Source organism: Serinus canaria, chromosome 1, assembly GCF_022539315.1.
Source record: "Serinus canaria isolate serCan28SL12 chromosome 1, serCan2020, whole genome shotgun sequence".
NCBI lineage: Eukaryota > Metazoa > Chordata > Aves > Passeriformes > Fringillidae > Serinus > Serinus canaria.
Genome location: NC_066313.1, coordinates 63,817,312 through 63,839,260, shown reverse-complemented (window position 1 = coordinate 63,839,260; position 21,949 = coordinate 63,817,312). Strand labels below are relative to the sequence as shown.

Genomic DNA, 21,949 nt, shown 5'->3' with positions numbered 1-21,949 from the left:
GATGTGAGTGGCATGTGCATTAATGTACCCATGTCAGCATTTATTCCATCTACAGTTTCTGCCATGAGCTTTATCACAGATAATTGTCTATGATATGAATGGAACTTCCTTGAGTATTGTTGTAATAGAGCTATAACTAATAAACCTATTACAGAAAGTAGAAGAAAATCCTATGCTTTTTAATGGAAAGTAGAAATAAAGCGACAATCTATATTCATACTCGTTTTATCGAGAAAGCTATGGAAACTTTGAATTAAAACTATCATTTTGACCTTTTAGTTAAGTTTATAGGCAAGGCTCTCTTTATGATAGCGAGCAATTTCTTTAAGATGCGGGGAAATTACTGTTACATTAGTTGCATAAAATAATTGAGAATTTTGAGAGATAGATATGTCATGCTCACCTTACTCATACTGTTAGTCTCAGCAAGGTCAAGAGACTAATTGTGGACCCAGCCTGCCCTAAGCCAGTTGCAGTACATAATTGCATGCTGCCCTGGGAGCAGCATAAGAAGGAAATTGTGACTTGGAGCAATTCTGTTTGGTATTCTGGGGGGTAGGGTCAAAACTAGCCTCAGTGTGTGCTCCCTCCCTTCCCCTACCGGTGGGTGGTGAGTCTGCAGAACTCATTTCCCCTCCTGGGCTGCCATCTGTGGTATGAGAAACCGGTTCACGGAAGAGAAACTCGGAGTTTCTTTCGGAAGGTTTTTGTGTGTCAAACCCTTCTGATTTCTACATTTTTCAAATGCATTCAGGGTGATTAGCTCATATGCTGAAATCAAATTAGGAGTATTATTTTTAAACTTCCCTGTAGGACCTTGTGTTAATCAAGTAGTGAACTTGTGATGTTGTTTGATTTACTAGTAATTCTAAGACTCAGCACAAGCCATTTTTCTGAGCAGCTTGTTTAGCCTTAGAAAATGTCACCAGCTAGAGCTATTTACGCAACACATTCCAAATTCCTGTGAGTTGAGCGATGTGTGTTCTGGAATGCTTTAACCTCCTCACTAAAATGAAGAACTCCCTCTAATTTCAGCTGCTTCCAGGAATATAACCCAGTCTCCCTGGGAGAAAACTAGCAGTCTCATCAACGCTATCTTGTACTGGCAGAAAGTTGTATTAGCAGAGGTAGAATGTGTCTCTGAGCAGCAGATCACCCCTGAACTTCTGTCACGGTGTGCAGGGGAAGATTTGAAGCTTTTAGGGACAGTGCACTCCTCATCACCACAACAGAGATTTCTCTGAGAGTAATCACTTTTATTTCTGAGTATGTAAAAAATAAACCCTGTTTAAATTATCAGTGACTTTGTTCATGCTACTTCAGTAAAACAAAATGCAGGTTTCTTTATTTCTTTACTTTTTCCATTGGTTCAAATAACACTGACATTTTCTTACTTCTCTTCTTCTTATATATATACATATTATGGCATAAAAAAAGTAAATTACAGTCTCTCCTGCTCTAATTCAAACTTTTAACAAGAATACTGGTAATAACAGCTGGCATGATTGAAATGGCCACAGTGAATTTTTCTTTGAGAAACAGCATACAGTTATTATTGCTAAACATGAACTTACATGGGTTTGCTTGCTTAATACACAAAGAGGTTTGCACTCAAAGGGATTTTTTTTCTATTGCCTGCCTGTTAAATGATGCAACATTGTGGTCTTGTTAGACAATAATAACAGAAACAATATTTCTTAATTAAGAATTTCAAATAATTATATAATGTCCTCATTTACAGAAGCATTTTATTTTGAAAAACATTATTGAAATAATATTGAGATAAACAATTTTAGCCATATTCCAGTGCCTGTCCAGACACTGTGGGTATTGATTATTATATGTGCATCAAGAAATTATTCTATTAAAAACATTGCATTTGCTTGAAGTATAAAATCCACTGTAAAAGAAATAGCTTAACTGGCATTGCAGTCACATTTACACAGTTAAAAGTTTTCATTTCATTTTTCTTATAGACATTTTGTACTTACATTGCTTCTCTACCATGTCAGAAAATGTATAACTTAGGAAATAAACCCTGTAATTTAGGTTTATTTTTCATTTGTGTATCTTTATGTCCACTTTAAATATTTGGTAGCAAAGATACATCTGTACAATATACATAACAGTAACATGGAATCAGTACCCACAGATTTTAGTAACTGATATGAATAAGGAAGTTTACTTTTATCAGGTGACCACGAACAATCCACTCTGCACTCTCCACCTAAGTGTTATTTAGACTTTAATAGACTAAGATCTTGGTGTCCCCTGGGAGGAAAGAAAGTATAAATACTCGCATAACAAATGTGGTCCTTGAACTTTTATACATCTGCGTGCATTGGTACATGCCAAACATAACATACTCCAGCTTATTCACCTTCAGGCTGCTGCAGAGGCTATCAACTTGTATAATCTGCAGAGGATACATATGGAAAGCCTTTCCTTATCCTGCTCCCAGACCAGCTCTACAAGAGTCTCTGCTTTGGTGGAGAACAGAGCGGTGGTAGTGGTACCTTGTGAGCTCTGCTCTCTCTGGGTATGACAGAAGAGCACAGTGAGCCACAAAGATACGCCCTTTCTGCATCCCGTGAAGCACATCTATGTCCCTATGCATGCTTCACATGGATAGTGTGGGTAAGGGCAGGAAAAAATTCAGTAAGGTCCTTATTTCCTCTGTCAAGAGAATAGGAGAAACCTGTCAACCCCCCCAAACAGCAGTGGCATGTTTGTATATTGTTGATTCTGGGATAGGTGGAGAACTGTTGCAAACCATTTGCCTGAAAAATAGTATTTTGACACTCATGTGCTCATCATCTACTTTCTTAAGGTTTAGAAAAAAGCTTCACAACAATGTTAGATAAACCCAGGGTAAATGTCCAGCTGCATCCCAAAAACCTGCATTCCCTGGCAGGGCTGCAAGTGTGGTCGTGCCTGGGGAGATGTCCCTCAGATGGTAATGCTCACCCAGTCACAGGGAGGTCCCCCTAATTTGGGATATTACATCACACTACTGCAAGAAAAATGAATTTTTCTTTGATCTAAACTGAGATGCTAAAATCGTAATGTATTTGTAGCAGACATTTTTAAGTATGAAGGACATCAGGATTGGTGATACAATTGCAAGAGTTGACAATACTGTATGGGTTGTCAACTCTCATATCTACCTTTAGATATTAAACACATTAACATATCTAAACATATTTAGATATTAAACACATCTTATCCTTATTAATAAATACAGAAATTTATGAGAAATTGATTTTTCTGAAGTGTCAGCTACATCAGCTGGCACTTGTAATGTACCTTTTGTGCAAGTCACACTGTAAACTGAAATGCAAAGTACATATGGGTAGGAAATCCTTTTCCTGTGAATTGTCCAATCAGTCTTGCATTGTTTGAAATTACCATCACCACATACTTGCCATATGTCATTTCATATAGGAAGATTGTGCAACTTGGAAGAAGCAGCTTTAAGCCTTTATTTTCTGTTGGTTACTTTAATCTGTCTGCTACTTTCTTTTTTCAGTATAACACCAAAGTGACTCATGAGTCTTCTGCAAGTTAAGGGCATGTGGATATTATCAGGAACAAATGATAATGTATAATAAGTTTGGTTTTATGTAAGTACTGTTTTAAATTAATTAAGGCTAGGAAAAAGAGGACACGAATTACCTTTAGTAGTATCTGCAAATATAACCCATTCTGCAGTTTCTGTGTGTAGCAGGCATCTGTGCTTAGAGACTAAATGGTGAATGGGACTCTGACTATCAAGAAACAGTTGCTGGGATGAAAGTCATAATCAATCTCTGTATTTATAATTTTGTATTTTATCAGTGCCTTCCATCTTATTTGCCATAGCATAGCCATGTGCAATAAGAAATGTCTTTGCACTTCAATTTAATTTTAAAGTAATTGCATCTAGAAGATGCTTGATGCTAAAAAAGTATCATCTAATCCATGTAATTATAGTTTCTGCCTGTTCATTTATTAGCTACGTTTACAAGCAAGAAGTAGGTTTGTATGTTTTCAAAACATATGCTTGGTAAGCACTAAATCTAAGACTTATAAAAACATTATCAATATGTTCTAATTAATATTTGCTCTTTTCCTTAAGCTATTATGAGGATACTTAATGCATAGCCTAAAATTAGAGTTGACAATTGCAAATACAACCCAACCAACATAGTAATAAAATCAATAGTTACATTTCCCTTGGGGCCACTATTTACTGTTTGCTGTGCCATTTCCTTAATGGAATGGCAGTTATGTTTGCAGAAACCTTGTAACTACGATTTTTGTATTTTAACTAAAAGCAGCTTTCCTAAAGTAGTATGATTAAAAAAGAGTCTGGAGTTGCTTTCAGAAAATTGCTGTAAACATTTTGCAGCCAGTTTTAACAAAGACTAGTAAATGTCACCGAATTCTAAAATGAATTATTTGTAATGTTTAAAGTCCTTTCAGTTGTATTGCAATAGACATTTGCCTTAATCTTGAAATACTTCCCTGATTTGTTTTTACTTTCATTTACTCGGTTCAAATTATTCTTAATCACTGAAAGCTCATTCCTGTGTGGAGGCCTGCAGTGTTCTCAAAGTGTACAAGGGAGCCTGGCAGTTTATTTGACTTAGCAAATTAAAATAATGGAGGAAAAGTATGATCTTTGAGATGAGTCATTGCAGCTGCTGCACAGATCTAATTCTAGTCTTTCAACTTGGTTCTTCTTTCACTGAAGTCTGCCATTCTCTGTCAGGGCAGTAGGCATTTCTGTGCCTTGCAAGGTAACTGTATAGTGCAGAAAGCATGCTATAGTTGACATTTATAGTGCACACAAGTGTCCTGTGTGTTTGCATATCCACCAGAATATTTCTCTAATTATCTCTGACAAGGGGGATGAGCATCTGAAAGAAAATCTGCGAGTCATCATGGCTTAATAATTCGTTCCTTATGGGGCTCTGCTGACCACGCAGTGCTCTTGGCATAGCTGAAGTCTAGGGTGACATGGTCGTACAGCATGGCCACTTGCTTGTGCTCAACTGTCAGGGACTAACTATTAACTCTAATTGTTAACTAATTATTACCTTTGATCATCTGACCTTATACCAAACTTCTGCTTTCACTCCCATTTTGCAACTATTATTTTGAATAGTATTCATATGAGTGGGTCATTGGTAGTCTGCATCAGTGTCTGCTTTTAGTCACTCCATGTGAAATGTCACCATTTCAGGATCTGCATTCATTTCACTTGTTAGTGAGATGGGAAAATTAAGAAATATGGAATGCAAAAGAATATTTGAAATATGATAACTTGAAATTAGAAATGTTTTATAGTGATGCAGAAAGTATGCACATATAGAAAAATGTGTATTATATATCTAATAAGTCCATAAACATATCAGACAAGATATAAACCAAAATATGCTGAATTGAACTGAAAAAAATATCAGAACAAAATGGAAGTTCAGGATTAGGTATTTTGGTCCAGTTCTGAATATTTTTGCAACTTTTAAGTTACAAATGTCATTTAAATTGCAGTGTTCCTTGTAACTTTTCTGTTAGCATGCGTTTAAAAAGTATGTTGAAATTTGTCTTTTAAGTACATATGTAAGAATTATGCAAGTTTTTATACATAGTACAGTTTAGGTATAGACTGTGTCATCAGTAGTCACTGTTATAATTTGTAAAATTTTTATCTAAAATTTTTAACAAAAATATCTGAGAGTCTGCCCTCAGGCCCTTATTCATTGTTCTAGGTTTCAGCAGCAACAACAATTCAGCTTCCACAGAGAACAAGTCAGGATAGAAACAGAAATATCCTCCAGTATTCAGATATTTTCTTTTGGTTTTAATACTCTCAAGCTTTGGAGGAAAGAATTACATTTTGCTATTAAGATGACCCTAGAATACCTAGTTCTGATCACTTGAAAATCCATCTGAGTCTGACTGGGATAGACATTTCTACAGTTGTGTTTCAAATGCCTGTTGGACTTGTTTAGAAACATGCTACTCTCCTGCAGGTGCACTGGTGTGGCCCAGACACACAGGTCTGGGAAACCTGCTCTCCAGCGGTTTTGCAAGAAAAGAACATTATTTTGGAACATTTAACTCCTGTTGCCTAAATGATATTGGCATTTTCAGCACTTGATGCCTGTTACCATAGAAGAAAATCTTGCTGTTTGTTCTTTGGATTTGGCAGACGTAGTTCCCTGCACTTTACTAATGCAGTGCTTTGTAGCATCATTTGAGGATACTGTTTCTGGACAAAATCACTAGCTTGCCCAGAAGAGGTTACTAAGAGCAAACTGGCTTCCACCACACCAGTGAAAAACTTCATGTGGGTCTGATGGAAACTAGATTAATCCCATCATCAAAAAACAAACGCCCCCCACGTACTTCAAAGTTTGTTCCAGTATGATTTAATTCTTTGAGGCTCAGCATTTGTTTATGCAAACCTGCAGTATTTAGTGGCATCAGCAAACTTTGTTTCATTAATATTTAGCCAAAGCAATTGTGTGCACAGAATACTAGACCCATTCAAGGAAACATATTTTGAAACAGGATATTGAAAATAAAGTCCATAGGACAACAAAAGTCAGCTTACGTGCTGATGTCAGCATTTGTGTGTGGTGATAAAGCCAAGCTCTTTCCATGATAAAGATAAATTCATATCCAAATCTTTAATAAAAAAACAAAACTGGTGTTAGCTATTCCCATTAAAGTCAGAAGCGTCTTTGTAACACTTCCCAGAGACTCAATTGTTAGGAACAAAAGTTATGTCCTGTTAAGAAAAAAAATTAATCACTCAAGTTATTACATAGGGTGTTCTGTGTATTCCGGGTTCAAGCTTTATGCTGAAGCCTTTGAAGAGGCTGCCCATACTTACCAAATGTTGTAATTGATACAGAATCACTGCTATACAACAGCTGCAATAACAAGGTGCTGCTGCCTTTACTTTAATCTACCTCTCTTTCTGCCAGTTTATTATGTTTTGAATTTATTCTTTTGTAGATCTGTGAGCTATCTTTCTTATGGAAATTAATCTTTTTAAAAGATTTGTACTCTCATTTTCAAACACTAATACATTCATTCAAGTATCCCATTATTCAGAACCAGCTGGCTTTTTATCTAGTGATATTTACTTCAAAAAGCCAAGTTAAATGGTATCATAGATTAATTCTCAGGGCACAGGAAAGCTTTTTTAGAGAAAAAGAGATTTGGTAATTACTTAGAATATCGCAATAAAATCACAGAACATGTCAAAAATGCGTTATATAATCTGTCATAATACGAAGCTTCAAAAAAAAGTTAATTCACTGAATTTAATCTAATATGTAGCATCAGTATATGATTTTTAAGTGAAACATTAAGTAAGGATAAAACTTTGCTGTGATTTATAATAAGCTATGTCATGATTTTTAGTTATGTATTTTTTCTTTAGAGAAAGCACTGAAACTTCAAAAAGGGCATTATCCACTGAAATTTCTTACATAAATCAAACTGGAAATAAGACACATTTTACAATTCAATTTAAGATCCCACAGAGACAATAATGTTGCAAGCTGTGCATTTTGCAGAGTAATACAGTAATGTCTAGTTTGCATTTTTGAAAAACCAAATTAATCACACTGTATTGAATATGTTGAAGCAAACCTAAAATTCATCTATTATTAAAAAACTTGTGCAACAAACACAAACTATATTTTATACATAAAGGACAAACTCATTTATTCATTAGGTTAAAACACTTGGAGTTTGCATTTTGTAGCTACTAAAGAAGTGACATTTGCTATCTGTTCTCTTTTTTAAATTTTTCAAAGCATTGTGTTCAGACTAATCTGCTTGAAAAATTGTACTAATACTTTAACACAGTGTCAATCCTGAAGACTGCATAGAAATCCCTGAGGAAACTAAGGGTAGTCTAGATATTTAAATTCTCTTTTTTCCTGAACCATTTTACAGGACAAATATTCAGTTATCATCTATCTCATATTTAAGTAACACATTTTATCCCTTGAAAGATTAACCACAAGATGATAAACCTTTTAGCCAGTTTTTAGCATTTGTACATCCTTTGAGCTAACATGCCTGAGCACTACTTTGAATTAGGACATGAATCTTCTCACTCAGCTGTGCTCAGAGTGGTACACCAAAGCAACCAGAATGAAATTTTGGCCTTTATCAAGTGTCACTGACTTCAGTGGAAACAGGATTTCTGTCTTAATCTTTTAAAGGGAAACATATTTTAAAATAATTTGCAGATATTTTCCTGTTTTAGAATATAACTGTGGAATTATATATTCTATATCTTTTGGGGCATATAAGTTCTGCAGGTGTCAGGTGCTTCTACTTGTAATTCCGTTTCTAGGAACACAGCTCTAACTTCTTATGGCCTCTAGGCCAAATTTGAATTCTAGGATTTAATTTCTGGCATGATTGCTATCTGTTAGCAATTTGTCTGTGGGTTCATGTCATGTTGATTTAAAAATGAGAAATGCAGTTTTTTATTTTTGTTGGAAATCTCTATTGACTGTACACTAGAGAGATTGTTTGGAAAAACAAAGACTTCTGAAAAAAATGTTCGCTTCCATTTTAAAGAAAAAGAAAAAACTTAATTCAGAATAAAAAAACTTACTGGAATTTGAAAAAAAGTTTGCATAATTTTTCCTGAAGCATTTGAAAAACTTTAGCCCCTTGTCCAATATTTTAGTTCAAGGTCTAAGCCTAAATGGTTTTTCATCCAAAATTAGCATGTTTGTTTTTGTTTCTTTGTTTGTTTGTTTTAATTAGGCAGCATAAAACACATTGCTAGATCCAGTAGTAGGAAAAATTTCAAGCAATTTTCAGGTTCTTGGCCACCATAGTGAAATCCAGACCTCCAGCTAAGGTGTATTTGTTTTGGGAAACTTAGGATGAGTGGTAACGTACAAATAGCTGATAAAACCCCCTCCAAGCATGGCAAGGGGGTGGAACTACATGGTCTCTAAGGTTGCTTCCAACCCAAATCATTCAATGATTCTTTCATTCTATACTGAGCTGATCCATGTGAATTGCTAATGTATCATCTTGTTTGTAGGGATTAAGTCTGAGGGATTTAACACACAGAAACATCTTTATCCATTGGGTGTGCAGAGGACTGAACACAGCTTGCTGAGAGGGCATCTAGCCTACCTTGTTATTACATAATAGCCATAAGTTATATACTGCCCATTCAGAAAGCATGAGACTTGGCAGCAGAGGTTACCTTTCTCTAAACTGTACCCACAGTTCTGACCTGGAGAACATTGTCACAAATTGAGTCAAGGCAGGGTGAAGAAAAAGCACTTTTTGGCTACCTATTGTCTTTCCTGTTATGTAACTCCCGTCATCTCTGATCAGATGAGTTATTGATCATGAAGAAAGATTGAAGGAGCTAAGAAACATAGTAAGATGTGTGTTTATGTCTTTCTCTGACCATTGAAAGAGTGCAACATTCTGATTTTTGCTAAATGAGATCTGGATGTAAATTCCTTGCTAGGAATTTTGTCTAAGACGCAGTCAAAGATATTGTTTAAAGTACACATAAAATGTGTGTGCATTCTTCACAAATCAGTTTGATATAAGATACAGGAATGACTACAATGAATAAGATTCATGTGGGCTTGGTAAAGTTCAGAGTACTAAATCTTGGTATAATAGCTTAGGTGAACTTCCTTGTCCTAGAACTATTATAGAAAAAAAAAAAAAGATGCAACTGTAAAGCCAATATTGAATAAATTATCATAACATGCTATAATTTAATGACAGTAGACAATTTTTTTGTCAAACACTGGCTCTACGCTTTTGTCTCTTCCACATTAGGTGAAAATTTTTGCCTCTAGAGATGATTATAGGTAACAGTGACCTTTTGAAGTAAATAAATATTTTGTGTTGAATAACTTTAAGATAGTGGTTTATTTTCATTTTAAAAAGGAAACAAAGCAAAAAAATTAATTAGAAAGTAGTAACACCCTTCCTCCCCCCGCCAGTCACAAAAGTCCAAGGAAATATTTGAGAAATTTGCTGTTTAAGATGTATCAATTTCACATTCCTACCCTCTTAATCCAATTTCATACTTTTAGCTGCCTTTGTGTGTAGATTTTACCTTTGATCATTTTTATAAGGCTTCAGTCAGAAAAACCAGCAGCAGTTTTGAGTAGAGTAGGGTATCAGTACAGAAATAGAGAATGGTGGTAGACTAAATCTCACAGAGAAAATCATCCTTTCTTCATAAACAAAACCAATTGTGAGAAGCAATTAAAACAAATATGCAATTATGTGTGGGTCCTTCTCACTGAGGGAAGTTCCTTCTAGCCTGTTGTCTGTGTATATGTGTTTGTTTCTTTCAGTATTTTCATACTCTAAGCCCTTTGGGGCCAGGAGTGTCTACCTGCTCTAGGTAGACACTACTACTACTGTTATTACTAGTCATAACTAGTCATTACTAGACTACTACTGCTATTACTAGTCATACTAGTAGTAACTTTTTCATTGTCATCCTGAGAAAATGATATATCAAATGCAGAGGCAGTTTCAGCAGTCCTGAAACAAGACTCATAAACTCTTAGGTAAGATTTCCTCCTTTAAGTAATGAAATGGTCATCTGTCTTGGGACATGGAACTATAGGAAAAAAAACTAAAGGCTTAAGTGTACAACGAAGTTACTGCAGCAGCATGAAGTGCTGAGTAGCAGCTGAGACATAATAATGATTCTCACTCCACGCCGAACACAAGATAACGTACAAGTTATTCTTGATCGAAGGAAACACATTATGATTTTGTTTGCTAGGCTGATCATACTAGATTTTGAGCTGGTGGACGAATAGGCTCCATTTACAAATCCAAGCATGTGAAAAGCAGATGTTTTTAGTAAAACTCTAATTCACAATTTGTTGTACCATTTATCTATTTACACATTTCGTTTGTGTGTGTGTGAGACATAAAGGTAGAGATGTGCACACAGATACAGACACGTGTAATCAAATAACATTGAAATAGTGAAGTTGTGCACCTACAAGCTAGGAAAAGGTATTTTTTTAATTATGATAATAATAATAATAGTAATAATAGTAATCATCATCATCATAATCACTGGATTTCTTTGAGACCTATTTGGGCCTATTACATGCTGCATATTTACATAAGGAATATATAAGACCTAAAAATTAGGGACTTGATGAGAATGGTCATGACAGAGCTAATTCGAAGCTGTGCAGGCAACTCAAAAGTAAGACAATTCCTTGCAAAGCTTTAAGTTAGCACCTGCTTCCCAAAGGAGGGGGAAATGGCTCTGTGACCCTCAGAACCTGTGCTACCTTTGGGCTTTTCCACAGCAGTTTTCTAGTGTGGAAGAGACCCAGCATCGATTCGGAAACCTCTGTGTCCAGCCCCATATCTGGGCAAACATAAGTCTCCTTTTCCCTGAACGGGAAGCACAGCCATGTGCTCTGGAGAGTGCCTGGGACTTGCTGCAGCTGGTGGGGTTTCGTGCAGCCAACTTGCATTTGTTTTCCTGGAGAGCACAGGGATGTAATTGCTAAGAGACCTTGTGATCAACTTTGCTTAAGACTGGATATTAATCTGTTGATTAATAAGGACTGATTTTTGATAATTTAGCCTTTCTTCCTAAGAAAATGACTAAAAAAATTCACTGAGAAAAAATCTGAAAAATTACATTCAAGAAGGCATTCTGTGTGCACTCTTTTTGAGCCAACGTACTGTTACGAGTTTGTGCAGCATTTGTGCTAGAAATCAAAATATTCCTCTTCAGTTCAGCAATTTTTTAAAAAAGTCATCAATAAACTTGATTTGCTGTAATACGTCAACCTCCCTGCTTTGCATTTGCATCCCTGGTGCATCTTCTTTGGAATAGATTGAACATGATTTTGCAGAGGCCTTCTCACTTTTAATTTCAATTTTAATTTTTGCTTTCAAGACCAATATATCTTGCCTCTCTTATTTTTTCATATTTAAAAATATGAAAAAATTAGGGATAAAATACACAGCTGAAACAAGTGGGGCAAAATGTGGAGTAGCTAACAATTACATCTATCTGCTAGAAGACATTAGGAAGCTTGGCATTCTCACTTTTTGCATTTTGTCTATGCAATTAATTTTTGCACTTCAGTGTATTTACTGAAGATTTTCTAGTATTTGTTTTTCTTTAGTTCATAGTTTATACAGAACTGCCAGCTGTACTTAGATGTCCTGAAAAGCTGCAGGAGTTTTCTTCTTGAGTTAAAGGGGTAGTAATTAGGTTATTATTTTTCTGAACTTTTTGAGAATTTTTTTTAAAGAGAAAGAAAAGGGGGACCACAATTCACTGAATACATACATGGTATATTGCTTTGGTTTACTTTTCTTGTTTCTGAGCACTGCTAATGTAGAATTAGAGGCTGAAAAACTCAGACTAGAGGTAATAAGGATCAAAAATCAGGATCCACACCAACTGAAGAATTGCCTGTATCAGAGCAGTGTAGTTATTGATTACAAAATCCCATCCAAATCCATGTTTTCAGGAAAGATTAGTCACTTACTCATAGGCATGAATCACTCAAAAGCTTAAACTTGTGCCTTTCACCTTGGACAAGTTTCTGGACCTGTCTGTTGTAGTTTCCACTGTACTAAAAAGGAAGCCCATTATTCTGTTATACTGATTATACAGACCAACAAATCAAATGAGGATAGCTTCTTTCTTCATAAACCAAAGTAAAAGGATCTTACGCTAAAAAAACTTCAACCTGTATTTTTCAGAAAATGTTCTAAACATGTTCCTATAGACTATTTAGCCAGGCATATTTACTCTTACCTGTTCCTTAAGCATACAGAAAATATTCATATCCACAATTACATGCAATGAATGCATATAGTAATATATTAATTATCTATTGAACAAGCAATTTTTGTACAAAAGCACATACCACTGTAATTCAGATGTTTGCAAAATGCTTTGTGATTCTCATTGTGTTGAGAAAGAAGGAAAATGTAGTTTTTGGTGGGTTTTGGTTGATTCTGATGGCTCATTAGTCTTTATGTTTTAAAAACTCTGCCTTAAGGGACTAGCTGTACTTCCAGCTTTCTGGTCTGAAGTTAACTTATTTAACCAGGTGTACCTGAGAGGAAAATGGGGACCAGTTTTTATTTTCCTGAACACAGTGAATACAACACATCTGATTTTTTTTTTTCTTGATGATGTCACACATTTATTTTTGCATATCTAATATCACATTGTTATCTTTTAGATCATATAACCATAAAAATAAACTGGGTTTTATCTATGAAATTAGCTCAAGTTAGGTATTAGTAAGAGGAGACAAATGGAAAATCTATTTTTAGGTAAATGTCATGCGGCCTGTAACTGAGTTGCTGAGCTTTCAGTTGTCTTGGACAGTTTCATTATTCATTAAATTGAATTTTAAAAAGCTTTTCCTGTGTTAATCTTTTTTGTTGAAATAATGAAGGATTAGTATAAAATATCTATATTCTATGAGATTCATTGTAACTGTAAAAAAATTCTTTCACTTATTACTTATATAAATTCAGTATTTCCTGATTAATGATTAAACCTATACTCTGGTATTCAGCATTTAGAATTCAATCTTATTTCCTGGAATTAACAGTTTCTACTACAGTTTTTATTATCAGAACATAAATATGGGAAAAGAAAAGTGGGTACAAATTTGGCTTATGGTGCAAAGTGCAGTTTTAATTTCTTTGCCATTGCCACAAAACCGGCATGCAATAAAATTAGAGCAGTGAATGGTGCAGTCTACATGATTGAGGCTACTCACTGTTTTTCAGATTACTACTTTTGTCAGCAAAGAATAAACAGTATGCAATTCCAAAGGTTCTTTTGGCTTTTCCTTTATATATTTCCGTACGAAAATGTTTTTCAAAGGGTAGGGGTTTTTCGTGCGTGTGTGGTTTTTTCTTTAATTTGCTACTGCACCTGTATATAATCTGTCATGATAATAGCAGAACTACAAACACCAGACCCATCAGCCCACTATTTTAGAGAAAATTATGAACACTTTTAATTAAGAGCCCACATTGCTCATGGCCCATTTAAGAGCATAAACATGATTTTATAACCAAAAACTCCCAAAACAATGCAAAACTTTTGAGGGGGTAAAAAAGAAAAGAAAAATACTTATGTAAAGCCAAATACAAAGGGTTACAGAGAAGACTTGGGAAACTTATTTTTCCCTGTTGTAGTACCTTCTCTCCTGATCACTTTGTGGTCCCAGAAGAGGTAGCAATCCAAGTGTCAAAAATATTAGATACTGTTTACAAATGCAAAGGTTTTTTTTCCCTTTAATGATGTAACAGTAATATAGAGACCTCATAAAAATGCCTTTATCTGTAGGCATGTGTCTTTTATACAGTCTCACAGCACTCATATATTGCAGATAAATTGTACATCAGATTTTTGGAAACAGAATTATATAGAAATCAAATCACAAATTTATAACAATTCAAAGACTAAAGCAACAGCATTTGATTTGGGCAGTTTGTGAAATGGTTTCCTCACTGTCAGGAGGCTAAGATTACCAATTTTTAGCACACTGATTATGCATATTTTCCAGTGGACATAAATAGCCCAGATCGTGAATAGTCCACTTCAGAAAAATGAGCCAACACAGCTGATACTGATGCTTTGTTTGGTAATTGTTGCTGAGATACAAATTGTTTCAGCAAACACAGACGATAACAGAAAGATTATGAGACTAAAAGGAGATCAGTTGCACACCAAAAAAAAAAGCTGGTTTGAGTTGTTAGTGGGAAGTCAGACTCTTTTGTGTTTTTGCTATGTGATACTGCTTGTGTATATAACGACACCTGAAACTATTCCTGAGCCAGTGCTGGGGTTCACTTGCCTAAAGAAACACTTGAATTGTTCTGTATAATTCCATAAAATATCAAGTTTTCCACATGAAAGAAAGGGGAAGACCCAAGGGCCTGGCAGATAGCCTAATTTTAATTTCTAAAAACCACCTATAATAAAAAAAGCTTTTCTTGGTTGCCTAGGCATAGATATATGCTGCTGTCTTAGATATCCTCGAGCATCCTGCCTGATCTACACCTCCAGATAGCCTTGGAGCCTCCTGCAGGTGCTGTGTGGTACTCATCAACCCTGTAAGACTTGGTTCAAAGTCTTTTGGCCATCTCAGGAGTTGTGTGCCTGAGTCTGGGAGAAGGGTCACTGTAATCTTTGGAAGCACCAGATGCAGATTCAGCTGACCACAGCTAGGCCTGTCTCCCACAGAGTGAGCTCAGCAGCTCTCCAGAACCTTTTGTCTGGATCCCTGTTGACTATCACAGGAACTAAACTGTTCAGCTCACATTGTGGAAACAGAATTTTAAGCAAACTGAATCCTAATGGGGTCAGAATGAAAAAAGGAAAAGGAGTCTGCAAATAAGAGGAATGATTATAAAAATGAACCTGGTACATTTAGATCAGCGTTTGTTTGTGAGGCTGACATTGTGCACTAGTTTTCTGCTTCATTTTCTTTTTCTTGGCTGCATTACCTTCTAGTCCAGAATTGTTTCAATTTATTATTACCATCCTTAGCTACCTAATTGTGCTACTAATGAATACAAATAATCCAGGCATCAGGCTTTTACAGACCCACTTCAGTGTACAAATAATGGTTTGTTGTGTAACTGCTGATTATGGGAGAAGGACACTCACATTATGGAAAATATGTGCTGAAATATTGGTGATGAGCAAAGCAATGGATTCTGTACTATGCCTTTTAAATTGTGAAAAAGTATTGTCATTCTTGTTCCGTCGAGTTGTCCATCATGAGAAAATGTGAGATCACCTGAGCCTGGTTTTTAAGCATGTGTACTTACATTTGGAACTTCATTGCAATTTTTTGAGTGCCTGTATTAGCACTATCATGTATGAAATATGTAGTTGGCTACCAAATTGCCTATTCAAGTACATATGTATGGGGTTTGAGCACTCAACATTAAGCATTTGCATTTCAAAATTGGATCCCTTGTGCTTGAAAGCCTTGAAAATGGTACTCTATGGTCAGCCTAGTGCAGCATCAATTGAAATGCTGTTTGAATGCAATGTAGAGCTTCCAATTGCTGCTTCAGAAAGTGTTATGCTGAATCTGGAACACTTTGCATAATTTAATTAATTATGCCACTAAAAACTGATTTTCTCTCAATTTAAAGCAAACAGCTTTTATGAGGGTGAACTGCAGCACCCAGGGATATCAGGTGTCCAAGCTTTTAATCCTATTACAAAGACTTGACAACCACTGATGGAAACTGGAAAAACATAAGCCTCCAGCAGGGCAACAAGTGAAGAGGAAGAAGGCAACAGATTTTTAATACTCTTTGAAACCACTGTATGCATTAAATCAAAACCGAATGTAAAAAGTGACAGAACTGGTAGCTTGCACTTTGTTGTGCAGACAGCGAATAGTGTCTAAAGAATAACACTAGTTTTGCTTTGACATTAATAAAAATAACTGTTTCCTCTAAGAGGATAAGTGTTCTGTTTAACTAGCATAAGAAAAATGCAGTGAGTGGCCAAGACTTTTTGTATCTCTGTTCACTTAAAGTGTTCAGGAGCTCGACAGTCAGAAGTTTGAAAGGGGTTTCTAATGTAATGGATTGGATTCTATAGAGTCTAAAAATCATTTTCCATATAAGCAGATCTTAACAGTTGATCCCAGACTACAAGTATTAAGGACACTGTCACTAAATGCTAGCCTTGATACTTTGGCTTTCTGAAACTTGTCTTCTCTCTTCCAAATTATTATTGGGTTCAATATCACACTAAAACAGCAGACACTGTAATTTTGAGGCAGAAAAAGTACTGATTTAGAAAAGCTCTAATTTCTGAGCCACATAAGCAGAGCCGTAATTGGCAAACTATAACTGACCTTGCAAAATTCTGTGACCAGGTTAGGAAGGGTCACAGAAGAATTGACTCCATCTCCATATCGAACATCAGCATGTAACATGAAATTAACTGCGATGTAGTAGATCTTGCTGATAAAAATAATGAAAATATCTCATTACTGAATTCAGCAGCCATATAAAGTGCAAACATCTTCCTTAGAATGCTAACAAATATTAATATAATTACTAATATATATTTATGTATTATTTGTATTCAGATATATAAAAGAGATGCTACTCCTGGCTCAAAGGGGAAACAGGAATTAGTAGGGATCATTGAAAGAGATTTAACCTAGATTTAAAGGGGGAAAGGGATGAAATCAAGCTCATTAGAGATGTCTGGACAAGGCACAGCAGTGTTTGAAGGACAGTGTTTTAGCAAGGTACTTTGCTCTGCCATCTCACTGGATGTAGAGGATGGAGAGCCATGTGGTGGCAAAGACTGCAAAGTGGTTTATTGATTTGTTAGGAATTGCAGAAGAACCTAAGAATAGTCATGTAGGAATTACTTGTCTCCCTCAAAAAGCTGGTGGGATCCATAGCTGAAATGCATCTAGAGCATCACCCACAGCAGGGCCACCAAACAGGAGGAGCTGGAAGCCATTGTGCAGCAGGAAAACTGTGGCAGAGTTGCCAGCATGGAGACATGGTGGGATGACTTCCACAACTGGAGTGCTGCAATGGATTGCTATAGACTCTTCAGAAGGGATAAGCAAAACAGGAGGATGGGGTAGGCTTGGATGTTAGGGAGTGAAATACATACATCACAGTGGTAAAAAGCAGAAAATTAGAGAATATGAAATTAAAAGGAAAAAACAGATTTTTCCAGATAAGATTTAGCTGCTTTACTATTTATTTAAATGTGAGTTAAGGCTTTATGAGAGTGTCTTAGTTGTCAAAATATAAGAAAACATGTTCACTTGTCAGAGGTCATGAGATTGGAATCATGCATTTACCATCTCAAGTATGTTCACTGCATAAAGGTTATGAAAATTTCTTGTAAAATAATAAAAGTATCTAATATAATTGATTCTTTTCATTGTTTCATAAAATTGCTTTGTTTGATTGCGGGAGACTTCGGACTGAATTTTCATTACCTACTTCTGAACAATTTATACTGGGATTGAGACAGTATTGAGCTAATGAGTTAGAATTTATATTGAGCTTTAACTGTCTTCCTGAAGTAACTAGGGAAAGAAAATCATGGCAATAATGGAGTATTTTTCATTATAAACTATGTTGTACAGCTTTTACAATCAGGTTTTTAATAGATCTAGAGAAATTAAATTGGAATTCTACCAACTTCTGTGCTTTTGTCATCCAATGAAAACGATGTTAAAATATGTCAAAACTAATAGGCTTGTCCCCTTTCTACTGAAGTAAGAAGGAGGTGGTGCCATTCCTGTTGTTTTTCAGGCTCTGTTGTTCATTAAAGAGTACAATGTATGTAGAAAAACATTCAGAAATATGCACTTTGCTATAATCCATAATGCTAAATAGAAACTGAGCATAGATCGAATACATCTTGACTTATCCTAAAGTCCCTATCAAGACACGCTCCCATGAAAATTGTAGACATTTTCAAAGTCAGGAGGTTGAAATTGTGCTCTACATGAAAAAGGAAGCAATCATATATTGCTGATGGGTATATTAATACTGCTGAGAATGCATGCATATATCCATATTTATTAATATATTCAAACATTGTTTATTGATTGTGTATGGTAAATAAACTCATACACTGAGTGTATAGATTACTGTGTATGCATAAACATACCTAGACTCAATCTCAGCATTATATGTAAGTACACACCAAGAATAATACAATTTGTCAGGTTGGAAGATCTTAACCGTTTCACTGCACATAAATATACAAATTAATAATGAGATATTAATTATTATTTTCCTTTATACAGACTGTATCATATTGTTTTTTAATTGTGTCTTATTTAACTCTATGGGTATTTTTTATGAGGAGGTCTGCAGTAGTGAAAAAGGGTGTTTCTCAAAGAAATGAATTATTTCTCATGTCAATACTTGTTGTCTCCATTCTTCTTTGCTGTTAGTCTGTTCCACTACCAGAAGACTGCAAGAATCAATGTAATCCCTCACATTTATATTAATAATATGAAATAAAAATTTAATATACAAAATAGAATCATCAGCCAAGTATAAATATATGCATGTTGGTGCCCTCAATAAATTAAGTTTTTTAATTATTTCAAAGAATGTTTATTAATTTCACAAATATGGGACACAATTTAACTGTAGTTTAATTTTAATTGGCATAACAGGTTGTATTTTTGTTAGACATTTTGCAGGCAAAAATATTCTCTCACATATTAAAAAGTGCCATATATAGTTTTATTTTCTAAGTATGAGAAAAATATATGTACAATATATGCAAAACACAGACTTCATGTGAATGAGCAGGACTCTAATACTTTAGGTTTATGCTACCTCTTAATTAAAAAAAGTTATTTTTACAGTCCTTTTTGAGAGGGTGGAAAAAAACCCCAACTCTAAAGTCCTTCCCCCAGCCCACATATTAAAAAAGAAAATTAAAAATAAATTTCCACTTGCAAAAAATAGTTAGAATGCTGGCCTTGCTTCCAAATTCAGAAATTGAAAATTTGGAGTTTTCATTCATCCAAATAATATATATTCATTCCCCACAGGCAGCAGTGATGGTTCTTGGGATAAAGAAAAACTTCAGTCTCCCCCCACCCAAGGATCACAGGCCTCTGTTAACCACCCCAACTTGCCTGGACAGCATAATGTTCCAGTTAGCCATCCTCTCAACCCTCTTCAACAGAACCACCTTCTGCCAAATGGTACGGGTTGACATCTTTCAGCACTAACATCAGCAGTTTTCTGGTTCCTCTCTCTTCTTTTGGTGTTTATAAATAGGCAATGAAAAAAATCAAGGATGTGCGGAATACTGGAATACTTCCCTTAGAGTATTAAGCAGGGGAAGTGGAGGCAGTAAAGAACAAATATGTATGCAGTAAAATTGATACTTAAAATAACTGCTAACTTGTGCATCAGTGGCATAATGAAGCATTGCTAAGGCACCTTACAGCAGATATCAAAAACTTTAATAAATAACCATGGCTTAGCAATGATATCATACATGACACAGATATAAACAAACTAAGAGGTCTAGTAGCCTCTCGTTGTGGCTAGAAACCTTCCATGATTGCTAGCGATTCACCCCTGCATCTCTCAGAAGAGAACTGACATACAGCTGCTTTTTCTTGCAATGTGAACCATCTTGTCACCTGTCACTTGAATGTTGTCCATCAGGAGAAAAAGAAGACAGTGCTTAAGGAAAGATGCATGAACCTGTTTCCCTGTTTTTCCCCCCAACAGGGTTGGAACTTCCTTTTATGATGATGCCCCACCCGCTGATTCCTGTGAGCCTACCTCCAGCCTCTGTCACCATGGCAATGAGCCAGATGAACCACCTCAGCACCATCGCCAACATGGCAGCAGCAGCACAAGTGCAGAGCCCTCCCTCCAGAGTGGAGACATCTGTTATTAAGGTAACTCTAGAACAGACCAAACTGAGCCCAAACCAAACCAAAAGGCACCAAATCGTGGCCCGCTCCCAACCACCATAAATATTGTCAAGGTGAATTGTGTAGGTGTCAGATGTTCTAAGGTAAGTCACAAAGTCAGTAAATAAAGAAGACTAAGTTGGTGACTCTGAGAGCACAGCAGGCTACCAGTGGCCACTGTTAGCATCTCAGTTCCCCTCCTTCTTTCTAAATCAGTATTAAAGCAATGCTCAAATTGAAGCATTTTCATACACAGCTTTGTCTTTTGCTTGTATTTCATAGTCTGTGATCTAATGTTTCTTGAGATATCACGGAAAAAATTACTCTGAAATTAGAAGAGATTGTTCTTCCAATTTTAAAACCTTAGCATTGGAACTGAAATGCTCTAAATTATTTGAAGAAGGCTGAAAGGTTTGATACTTTACCTGTGCAGAAACTAAATTTGCCAAATCCCAGAACAAATTAGAATGAAGTAGCGCAGAACAGTCCCAGTAATCTGCAGGCCAGATGTGTAGTATTATAGGGATATTTCAAAAATATCTGACATCTGAACTTGTCTACCTGTTTTAGGTTTTGTTTGTGGCCTTTATTAAACTAATCTGGTTACAGAGGCATTTACCAGAGGCATAAAGGTTTTTCTTCCTTTTCTGAAGGTGATCTGTTTTCATTTTAAAGCATTTCATTTAAAAAGACACTTTCCTGTTACCATTAGGTAATTATCACTTGATCTTTATTCAGATATCTACATTTTGCCTCTTGTGCTGCTTTAGGTCTAACAAATGAGAAAGAGAAAGTACACAAACTTTTGTTCTTTTATCTAATGTATCTTAGAAATAGACGCGCAAAGGCAAGTTTATGTAGATTTTCAGGGCTGTGTTGGAAATTGGTCCATCCATGCAATTTCTTTGACAAAAATTAGGTAAACTTAGAATCTCTTGGACCTTCAAATCAGGAGCTACAAAAGTTTTGAAGTTCATCATGTTTTAAGTGGAGTGAAGAGGTCTGACTTTATTAAGACATTCAACATACTGGTGCACGTTTCTTCTTTAACCTAACAAGCACAGAACCGCAAAGAACTGTTCAGTTAAAAGTCAACAAATTATGCTTTTATTGACCTAGAAAAAATATGATCTGGTGGCCTAATTTAGTCACCTATACCTCCAAATCTAGGATCTCCTTTGGAGGCCTTCGGTGGCATGCCTTTCTCACCTTTGTTGACATGAGGAGTTAAGATACTAGTTTGAAAAGAATTGCTTGTTTAGATGGTATGCCAACAAGACTAGATCCCACCCTGGTTTCCATCTTGCCCCTGTGCTGGGGATATAAGTACTCTGCTGCTAACTGGCTGATTGCATGGTGATTTTTGCAACTCTGTTTTCCTATTTTTATGTGATTGGTGTTTAGTAAGAGTTACATGATACTAATATTTTCTGGAACACACGTGGTGCTTT

The 21,949-nt window shown here is 35.7% G+C and overlaps 1 protein-coding gene across 6 annotated transcripts in view; it reads left to right on the top strand.

Moving 5' to 3' along the window:
• The window catches only part of DACH1 (dachshund family transcription factor 1), a 353,381-nt gene that overhangs the window by 215,684 nt on the left and 115,748 nt on the right, over window positions 1-21,949 (top strand). For 3 of the 6 annotated variants that reach the window (XM_050978232.1, XM_050978226.1, XM_050978239.1), the window contains exons 4-5: window positions 19,617-19,772; window positions 20,311-20,483. In XM_050978232.1, coding sequence (XP_050834189.1) covers window positions 19,617-19,772; window positions 20,311-20,483 — 329 coding nt within the window. The remainder of the gene's footprint in view (window positions 1-19,616; window positions 19,773-20,310; window positions 20,484-21,949) is intronic. The other 3 variants (XM_050978249.1, XM_050978250.1, XM_050978246.1) reach the window with 1 other exon arrangement.